The 11,391-nt window shown below is 33.9% G+C and overlaps 1 protein-coding gene across 1 annotated transcript; it reads right to left on the bottom strand.

Annotated features, from left to right (window-relative positions):
- Positions 1-9,041: 9,041 nt before the first annotated feature.
- On the bottom strand, positions 9,042-11,150 carry LOC111920849 (short-chain dehydrogenase TIC 32, chloroplastic). Its single transcript, XM_023916428.3, has 6 exons — positions 10,864-11,150; positions 10,209-10,440; positions 10,038-10,117; positions 9,790-9,943; positions 9,510-9,670; positions 9,042-9,400 (listed from the first exon to the last, which is right to left on the bottom strand). Exons 1-6 carry the CDS (start codon positions 10,970-10,972, stop codon positions 9,189-9,191), a joined length of 948 nt encoding a protein of 315 aa, XP_023772196.1. The 5' UTR covers positions 10,973-11,150; the 3' UTR covers positions 9,042-9,188.
- Between the last annotated feature and the right edge of the window lie 241 nt (positions 11,151-11,391).

Raw genomic sequence — 11,391 nt, 5'->3', positions numbered from 1 at the left:
GAGTAAGGGACTCATCCCTACAATGGTTAGGACTCAAACAAGAGCTACGCAATAGGGTCAAATCCAACACTCTAAGATTATTCAACCCTGATCACATGTGACTTTAACGTATTCACCTAATAGCTAACTCCCATCACTCAAAGCCCACATAGCACAAAGCAAACAACATTTGGACAAAAGGGGACAATCTCAAGCAACTCTATCCTCATAACAGGAACTGCACTAGCATACAATGCTAAACTCATACTATTAGGCATAACCTAAACAGGCTATCCTATTGTTGTCTACTCAATTCGAGCATGCAATTTTCATACATTGAAGCACATAAAGCAGGCACATAAGGCATCACTCCTAGATCCTTAGTCCTATTCTAGCATGTTGTTCTACTGAAACTGATAAACATAACATAAGCTTGTATAGGTACTTTGGGGAATACTTACTTGAGCTCGGCCGGTGGCGCACATCACACACTTTGTTCCTTCTTAAAACTCTTTACTTAACCTTTTAGAAAACTTTTTCTTTTTCAAAATCTTTTAATCCCTCGATTTGAGTTCAGACACCCCCGAAGGTGTGTCCGAATCCCTCAAACCAGGGCTCTGATACCAACTTGTAACGACCCATTTTTCATGTCCAAAAATTTCATTTTTCAATCAATATTTAGTAAAATCATTTGCAAATAAACATAGTCTGGTCAAACCATTTCATCAACATTTACTAAGTCTGAAAACCAAAACATGTGATCTATCAAAATGTCAGAGTATAAATCCCAAAACAATCCCATGAATGCGGAAATAGTGTGTGTGTATGATGTGCCGCTACCGCGCCAGCTCCTTCCCCTTAGACGATGAGGTACCTAAAACCAAGACTATAAACTGTAAGCACGAAGCTTAGTGAGTTCCCCCATCGTACCACATACCATACGATCACATAACATACATACTGCCAGGCTATTCTGGGGTGCTGACTACCCATCAGTCCTAACTGTTGGAATAGTGTCTAAGGCTGCAATTATATTAGGCAAGTATTTGACCCGATTGTGCATGGTCCTTTTGGATTGCCTTTACCATAGCAACTTGATAGGATGATTTATTAAGAGAGAATAAATATTATTAATATATTATGATAATAATATAAAGAGTAATAATATTGTTATTTGATTAATATAAGTCATAGAATTAATTGGAATTAATTTGGTGACTTAAAGAGATTAATTAAATAAGAGGGTATAAACTGTCAATTGTTTGATAGTTAAACTTTAGACTGTAAATCCATATTGGATAGGGGTTGGACGAATTCTAGAAGCTAAGGATAGCTTCAAATCGTCCAAGGCTATCTAAGGAATGGATTTGGATTGCTTTAAGAGAAGATTATCCAATTAGGGTTTAAGCTGTAACCCTTAAGGAGTCTACAAGTATAAATAGACCCTATGGCAAAGGGAAATCGGCACTTCATCTAAAGTAGAGAACCCCTGGCCAAATTCCCTCCCCTCTCCTCTCTCCCAAATCATCCTCCTTGCTATTTGGTGTTTGTAAACCATTAGATGAGTGACAATTGTGACTCTAGAGCTCCAAGACAACAAGATCAAACAAGAGATTCAAAGGTATGATTCTAGATCTGATTTAGTATTGTTTTTACTCCTAATTAGTAATTAGAAGTCTTGGATTCAAAGCATGGTTAATTAGAAAGCCTAGAACCAAGCATTAGGGTTTTGCATGCGCACATAGGAAAGTTCTTATGGCTAAAACCCATCACTAACAACCGATCCTCGGGGACTATTTCACCCCCTACTGCTACTATCACATATATCATAACATAAACATATTATCGGACATATCTGGGGTGTCCTAACTACCGTTCGGTCCTATCAACCGAACTTGGGGACTATTCCCCTCCTACTACCACTATCATATATAACATATTAGGCCAGCATATAAACATATCATCACATACTGTCAGACATATCCGGGGAGTCTGACCTACCCTTCGGTCCTAACAACCGAACTCTATTACTATCACATATAACATATCATGCCAGCATATAACATATCAGGTAGTAGCAAACTTAGATGATATCACAAAGACGATCATCTAACATATAACTCCTACAGGTGGGCTGGCATTGTGGCCGTAAACCCACCGCTACTAGAAGGTAACTCACCTCAAAGTAGTTGTTGATTTGAGCGAGAACTGACTGTCTACTGTTGTTGTTGCTGTTCCGAAAGTCCTCCGGCTATAATTCCCACAAAACGCTCAGTCAAACACTGCTAGCTGAACCTAGGGTAAAATGACCATTTTACCCTTGACCACTTCAAAGTCCAAGTCAAAGTCAACTTCCAATTGACCCGAATCGCCGAGTTGGCTTTCCAACTCGTCGAGTCCCTACCCATTCGATTGTCCTTAATCCCGCCTCTACTCGTCGAGTTAGGCATTGACTCGACGAGTTCTCCTTCTAAACGGAGGTCCAAAGGTCCTTCATCCTACCCGCCGAGTTGCATGAACAACTCGTCGAGTTCATCTTCATCCGATGAACACCCCATGCTGAGACTCGCCGAGTTGTATGAACAACTCGCTGAGTCTGTTCTTGAGGTAAGAAGATGGCCTTGGATTCGCCGAGTCAGGGCATTGACTCGCCGAGTCCCTCTATGGGTGAGTCTGGCTTTCGACTCATTGACCCCCCCCCCCCCCATGACTCACGACTCCACTCTGAAAACACAAAAAGGGGGAAAACTCGGGGACTCGCGACTCGACTCACCGAGTCCGATGAACGACTCGCCGAGTCGTTCACATGCAATTACTACATACATCTATTTTGCTTGAATCCAGCTCATGCCATACATAGATCTAGGCTCTTAGGGTAGGTTTTACACGTAAAGTTTCCAAATTTACGTGTATACATGCATAGGATGGGGATTTAAGGCTTAATAAAGACTAAAATGGTAGATCTAGGACATTCAAGCCATTTATTCCCATAAAAGCCATGGATCTGAGCTTCTGGAGCTCAAACATGCCTAGATCTAGAGGTTAATCAACTCATTACCATCCCTAATCCATAAACAAGCTTGGAAATGGCTCAAGAAGAACTTTAATGGTGCCCTAAGGACTCTTAGCATAAAAACCGAAGGAAACTGAGTTATACCTCAAGGAATCTCTGAAATAACACCAAGATATTTGGCCTCCTTCTTCTTCTCTTGATCTACCCTCCTTTTTCTCTCAAAATCTTCAAGAAATCACACCAAAACACTTCAATCTCACAAGAAACGGGGTTAGGACGATATAGGGAGCTCTGAGGGTGAAGGAGTCGGGCTTGGGGCGCATAAGGTTGGTTAAATAGGGTGCAAACCCTTGAAATTAGGGTTTCATTCAGACAGCAGGGACTCGCCGAGTCCAGAATATGGACTCGCCGAGTCGCCAACTTAAACGTGCTCAATAACCCGTCTCTACTCGGCGAGTTGGGCCTACAACTCGCCGAGTTCAAGGCTAAACATGTAAATTACTTAGATAGGTCATACGTACCAGGAACCAGGTGCTACAAACACTAACATGCAAATGTGTTTTTTTATAAAGACTTTCATAATTAGCTCTAAACCTAATAACATCTGTTTCCATTAGCAATACAATATCCCTGTATATATTTATTTAAAAGAAAAAATTATAAGTATAAAAATAAAAAATTATATTAAAAAAAATTACCCTGGATTTCCTTGAAGACTGAAAAGCCATTCACAAACAACATTTTCTACTTGTGTCAAACAAGGTTTAAAATCAATCAACCTTTCCTTAAATGGTGACTTATAAACATAAGAAAACTTCATTTGTCTCTTTCCTTTGACATCCACTATTGAGGTTGCTTCTTCATTTATATCTTTATGTTTGCTAGAAACAGGTTTTGATGGTCCTTCTAATGTACCCAAAGGGGATGCAAAAGAAACTGGACTAGCATCAATAACATCAACATTTGGAATAACACACTCTGGACCAGCACTTGGGTTTCCTAAAATAACTCTATCCTTAATCTTTTTGTTTGTCATCCGTTCAAAAGAAATTTAACTTTGAGATGACTTCTTGGAACCTTCAGAACTTGACTAAATCCAAGACTAAAACTTGGAACAAGATCATTTTTCAATGATCGAATCTCATTTGAATAATTGTTTTTATTTGCACAATTTTCAACATTTTCTACCCAATAAAATTATAAAAATCATATATGAATAAACAATAATTATAAACACAAATATATATGAATAAGCAATAATTATAAACAAATTACCCCCATCTTTATTTTTATTTGAGCAATCTTCAGCATCTTCACCTTCTCCGTCATTCTTTGCTACAATAATTTTATCAACAGTATGATCTGAAATTACTTTATTCTTATGATCATCCTCACCCAAATTTACAATCCCTAAATTATTAAAATCATAAATGAATCATCTATATAACATATTTATATATATTTTATGTATTAAAAATACATAAATAAATACTTACCATCATCAATACCATTCAAATTCAAATTCACATCATCTTCAACTAGTTTCTGATTTAAACAACCATCAGTACCTATAAAATTCAAATATAAAAAATTAAAATCATATATGATTAAACTATATATAATAATAAAATATGCCTACCTTGATCCAAAGTTTTAAGAAAACTTTCAACAACTGGATCGCAAATAAATTGACTAAAAGATTCACCTTCCTGGCTATCAATTAGACCCACACTCTTAGTAACATTTTCGACAACAGAATTTAAATTCATGTCCTCTTCTTTATTACATCCACTTCCACTTCCTTGTTCATCATCTTCATCATAATCACTTTTACCTTCAACGTGATTTTTACCAATATTGCCCTCATGTGGACCACTTCCATCCCCCTGACCACCAGAACATTTCCCTTGATCATAATCTTCAACATTTTCATCATCATTAAGAAAATCATTCCCATAATCTTCATCATTAACTTGAACAAAACCAGGTGTTAATATCGGTTCTTTATATTTTTGTGAAACATAACGGAAATCAAAACTTTCAGTGCTTAAATCTTCAACAGGAAATAACAATTTCCAATTTTTCAAATTTTGACTTTGAGGAAACTTCAACACTCCCTCATCTATCTTTACAACAAGATCCTTTTTCAAATCCTCCATCTTCTGATACATACATGAAATTTTACTTTCATACACCTATATAAGAAAAAAGATACTTACAACTAAAATACTTAAACATAAAAAGTCATAAATGAATAAACTAATTAAATCATAAATGAATAAAACTATAGAATTACCTCCACATCACTAACTTTATTAACATCAAAATCTTCTTCATCTTCATCACATAAATCCTCTTCACCATCATATTCAACCTCATCACCACCAGATTCCTCCTCATTATACTCAGATTCTTGAAATTCTTCTTCAACATATGCTTCATTAACATGTCCACATCCAAATCCTCCACTCTCTTGTAAAATATCCTCAAGAAAACTTATCTTCTCTGACGTCCAATAAAAAATAGTTGGACGTTTACGTGTGACTTGCAAATGATCAAACTTGAAAGTATCCACATACAACTACAAAAAACATATATAAAATCATAACATATATAACATCATATATGATTTTGATGTGTATTATATAATTAAACAAAAATTATACTACATAATCATATATGATTATATGTAAGAAAATCATATATGATTTATTATAAAAACAAACGTATTTTTACAACTAACAAGAATAATAAATATCAAAAAATAATTCACATACCATAAGGTATGCTACTGGTCCATAAAAGAAAGAAGATTCTTTCTCTGGATTGTAAACCTTCTTCGTCCTTACCAAACAATCCACAATGTAATCGCACCAGTCAATGCTACTTAAATCAGTATCTCTTCTGATTAAATACAATGGATTTAGATTACATTTACCCATGCTTGTAGACTCGCAGAAAGTATTAATAAAAAGAACCAAAAAATTGATTCTTAAGTTGTCATCTGCAACACTAGTTTGAACAAGTTCATTCTTTAGCTGTTTCAATCACAATTTATCAATATTTTCAAACTGTTTCTTCCACTCAAACATACAGCTCTCTTCATTATTCTCCAAAATGTAATCCATGTTTGAAAGTAATGAGCCACCAGATGGTAATCCTAACATCTCTTGAACAGACTTACTATCAACACTAACTTCACAATTATCAAACTCCACCTTCAAAGATTCGAAATTAAAATGATCAAGAACATAATAAACAATATTCAACGGCACGTCAATCATCTTCATCCCTAACAAACTCCCAAATCCCATAGCCCTAACACAATCCTTCTGTTCTCTAATTAAACCTTGAATAACACCCAACAATGACCCGGGTGAACATCTATTCTTCAATGAAGGAAATTCTTTTATAACAATAGCTTTTTTATCTTTCTTCAAAACTTTAGTTTCTCTCTTTGGTTTCTTTGAAGATCCAGGACGACTCTGAAAATCTGAATCATCTTCATCAGGTAGTTCACGTTTCTTACTTACAGTTTTGACCTTAACCCTCAGCTTCACTTTTGGTTGTTCAATAACTGTTTTTTTTTGGATGTCTTTGAACGCGTTTGCGACACCTCATTCGCCTTCTCTCTTTTGGAAGATGATCGTGCCTTCCTTGAGCTATCTACATTCCTTTTTTTTAAATACAATTTTCATTACAAAAATAGTGTTAGTAAAAAATAAAACATACATTTATCATTACTATTCACTAATGATTATAAACAGAACATCAAATAAAAATACAAGCTAAATGTTATATACAATCCACTTAAAAGAACCACAAAATCAGTTATGATTACAAAAATAACTTTATATTCATGTTTGATACATAAAAATACATTTATCATTACTAGTTACCAATGATTATAAACAAACGTATAAAATCATCTATGATTAGAAGTAAAAATAAACATATAACTAGATGTTATGTTCAATACACTGAAAAAATTAAAAAAAAATCAGTTATGATTACAACAAATAACTTCAAACATTAAGTTATATGTTTATTTCTACTTCTAATCATAGATGATTTTTTTTGAACTGTACCTTCGGAAATAACAACACTTCTACCGCATTCGATATTTTTCTGATTTTTGAATTTTTTTCGAACATAGTTTCTTTTGAAATTCTTATCTGTGAAAATATAAACAAAAACTTACATCAAAAACCACCACAAACAAACATAATAAAAAACATATCAACTCTAAACGAGACAATCATCAAAATCAAGTTAAAATGACGAAAAACCTACTTAATCAAAACAAAAAACACCATTATCAACATAAAACGACAGTTAACTAATTAATAAAAACATACATTATCAATAAAATGAAAAATAACTCGCATTCTAACCTTTCATTTCGATTAACGAAGATGCAACTTCGTTTATATTTTCTCCTGAAGACATTTACTGATTTCTCAATAACAGGTAAGAAACGAAAACTAGGGCAAAATGAGATAAAGAAAGAAAAAGAGGGTTTCCTGAGAGTTCGAATTGAGACTTCGATCGAGAAATAAAAGAAAACAATAGGCAGTTACAGTATCGTAGCCTGCAATATTTATATCAATCTTTGTAAAATTACAACAATAGCCCCACAATCGTAAATTAACGGCGTTAGTTTAATAAAGTACCAACATAATTACAAATATGTCACCGCATAGCTTCAGAAACAAACATAAGTAAATCAAACGGTTATACACATATTTCACAATCTCTAATTTTTTTATTCTCAAGGGAACCAACATCTATATATATATATATATATATATATATATATATATATATATATATATATATATATATATATATATATATATATATATATATATATATAATCAAATAGGGGGAGAGGATATTAAACGAAAAGAGGAGGGTTGAATACCTTGGCCCAAATTATAAGCGTCAAATTTATTTACACAACTACATAAAAAAAACGTATTACAATAAATGACGCATGAAGTTTTAAATTTTAAAATTGTTTATTTTGTTGATTTTATTAATATAATAATAATAATAATAACAACAACAACTAGATATATTGCCCATGCTCCGTATGGGCCGTGTTTGTCTGATTTGAGTGTTGTTTTTGTTAAAAGATGCAGGTGGGATAATTCGACTCCTAATTTTTACAGACGGAGACGGATAGATAGAGACAGGAAAAAAAAACAAAAAAATAAATATGCGGACCAATATATAAAAAATATACCAAAAGAAGAAAATGAGAGCAGACAGAAAGTGCAACAGACAAGAAAAAAACAAAAAAAAGTTAAATATGAGGATAAACCCGGACTTTGTTCCGGACCGTTTTTTGTGTTTTTTATAAAAAAATATAAAAGTTTAGACTGTAAGGACCAAAATTGTCATAATGACTAAAGAATTAAAGGGTTGAAATTAGAAAGTTTTTAGAAAAATGGTCAAAGTTGTCAATTCCTTAAAGTTTTGTGGCCAAACTTTGAATGTTAAAAGGTTTCTAAAAAATATAAAAATTTTGATTGCAAAGACAAAAGATGTCAAAATGACTAAAGAATAAGAGACAAAATTCACAAAAAAAACATGTATATATAAAGGAATGACCATTTTTGTCAAATCATTAGCAAAGATAAAATAAAACACAATTGAACATGTATATATAAAAGAAGTAAAAATAAAAAAGTAAAAGTTGTAAAAGGAAAAAATAAGACAAAAAATCAATTAAAAGGGATACCATAAATAATTAGTGGTACATGTAGATTTAAAATTTAAACTAAAACATGTTTGATATCAAATTAAATGTTAATATCTTGCATAATTTGATAACATGTTTTAGACTTTTCACAAGTTTTAATGACTTGAAACTCTCAAACCAAAAACACAAATGTTTTCAAGTAGAGCCTTATTTGCTGGATTAGCCAACACGGCGATCATTAGGTTGGCTAAATGATTTAACACGGATGAGCTCTTTTTCTTCTCTCAACGACAACCGAGCATTATTTAATGGGATAGGACCACATTATAAGATAAAAACGAGTTTCATTCAGCATAGAAACCAAATAGAATTACATAAAACATTCACAATTTTTTGTTACAACAAATACATAGCACCACTATGAAAACATACATCATTAGTTCATTACTATATTAATTACATGAAACATACAAAAAGTTCACCAGCGGACTACTTGGATTTGGTCAAGTTCAAACTGAAATCCCAGAGCTTCTTGGCGAGTTCCGGATCTTGAGCATGTTTGCTTGCTTTACCCAAGTTGCTGTCTGCAAAATACTCACCACTGACGCCCTTAACTTGTGGGTTCAAGGCGACATAGCATGTAGTTGCAGCTCCCTGTGGGATGTTCTTCAAGAAACGGTTGAAGACACCATAGAAAAAAGCTGTAAATACCAACATAAGTAACACATCCTCATCATGCATGAAAAAAGATGACTAGCTAATTTCTTGTGAAAAATAATTCGTTAAATGAAATTAGGGGTTGAGAGATACCATTGAAACCACCATGGCGTGCAAGTCCTGTTGCAATAATTCCAGGGTGCAGACAATTCGCCGTTATATTCACACCTTCTTCCTGAAACCGTCTTGTCAGCTCTTTTGCATGCAATGCATTTGCAAGCTTTGATTGCCCATAAGCTGAGAATGCACTATAACTGTATCACAAATTACCAATAAACACCATATATTAATAGAATGTTTATAGAATATAATGAAATTAAAGGATGCTTTGAATCTTGAAAGAAATAAGAGACGATTTAGATTGAAGGTTTACCTGTTCTCGTCATTGATTTTGTCGAACCTAATGCCTTCTTTGTAGGTCATCCTATGAATCTCGGATGAAAGAATAACGATCCTTCCTTCTTTCCCACTTTCTGTTGCAGTCTTTTTCATGGTATCCAATAACAAGTTTGTCAATAAGAAGTTACCTACACAAAACAGAACAAATTCTTATTCATCACCATGTATGTTCCTTTCTGCATCTAAAATAACATATACAAGTATATGGAAATCATGACATACCAACATGGTTGGTTGCAAATTGCAATTCAATGTTGTCTTTGCTAAGAGAGAAGGGAGGAGTCATAATCCCTGCATTCAGACTTTTAACACAAAAAATTGATCAAATCAGTTCATTTCCAGCATCCCAACAAGTGTTTTAAATGCATGATCGATCAAGTGAGTTTTTCTTACATCAAGATGTTCAAAGGATACCCCTTTGAACAATATTGTGAAGCAAATTGTCGTACGGATTCAAGTGAGCTGATATCTAACTCCATCACATCAATCTTGGCATTCGGGATTTTTTCGACGATGCTTTCTTTCACTTTTTTACCAGATTCGAGGGTTCTGACTGGCATAATGACATGTACTCCACGTAAGGCAAGGACACGTGTTGTTTCTAATCCGATACCGCTTGTAGCTCCTGAAAGTCATATAAAACAGGGGTGTCAAAGGACTGAATTTGAGGAGATTTTGGTTTTATTTATTAGAACATGTTAGATTAGATGCAAAAACGGTTCATAATATGCAGATCACCTATAAATCTGAATCGAAATTGATTTATTGAAAGTATCTATTGACCACATCTCTACTTTATTATTGGAGTTCAGATTCTTAAAGTTCGAATAGATCAGGGTTTTAACTTTAACGTCAATAAGAATCGTCCATCTATATCGATGGATGTAAATCCATCGGAAAACTCATCGATTGGATAGAATTCAACTGATGATCACTAACCCGAAAAAACCGTGACACACACACGTTTGAGTTCGACGAATCAATATCATCAATCAGAAACAGAGTACACGAATACACACACCCAAACATGCATTAGAAGTAAGATTACCAGTAACAATGGCGGTGAGGCCAGCTCCATCAACTCCTTTAGTAACATCTTCAGCCGTAGAAGAAGCAGCAAATCCAGATTTGCCCGTGAATATTGAAATCCAAGTCATCTTTGTGTTCTTTTTTTTTCTTGGATCGAAAAGATAACCCACTGAGAGGAAGCTTTTATTGATTCCAAATGATAAGTTGATACGTTGGATAAAAAACACTATATATAACGTCGCAGATTATCAACGGAAAACCCACAGAGAGGAAGCTTTTATAGAGATGATTTTAAGTTGTGATGAAAACTTGGATAAAAACAAGACTTATATATAACGTCGCAGATAATCAAAGAAGGATATAATAATCGGGATAAGCGATTGAACGGATACTTGGGGTTTCACGTTTTAGGATAAAGAAACATGCAAATTAATTATAAAGTCACAGACCGTCAATCTTGAAAGAATTGAAATATTGAACTAGAAGAGTCAATTGTTTAGCTCCACCAACTTCTACATATTCTCATTTCAAACCCCTACACTTTCTA

Source organism: Lactuca sativa, chromosome 3 (genome assembly GCF_002870075.4).
Source record: "Lactuca sativa cultivar Salinas chromosome 3, Lsat_Salinas_v11, whole genome shotgun sequence".
Taxonomy (NCBI): Eukaryota; Viridiplantae; Streptophyta; class Magnoliopsida; order Asterales; family Asteraceae; genus Lactuca; species Lactuca sativa.
Note: the sequence above shows the minus strand (reverse complement) of the source record. Positions and strands in the feature narration are given on the sequence as shown.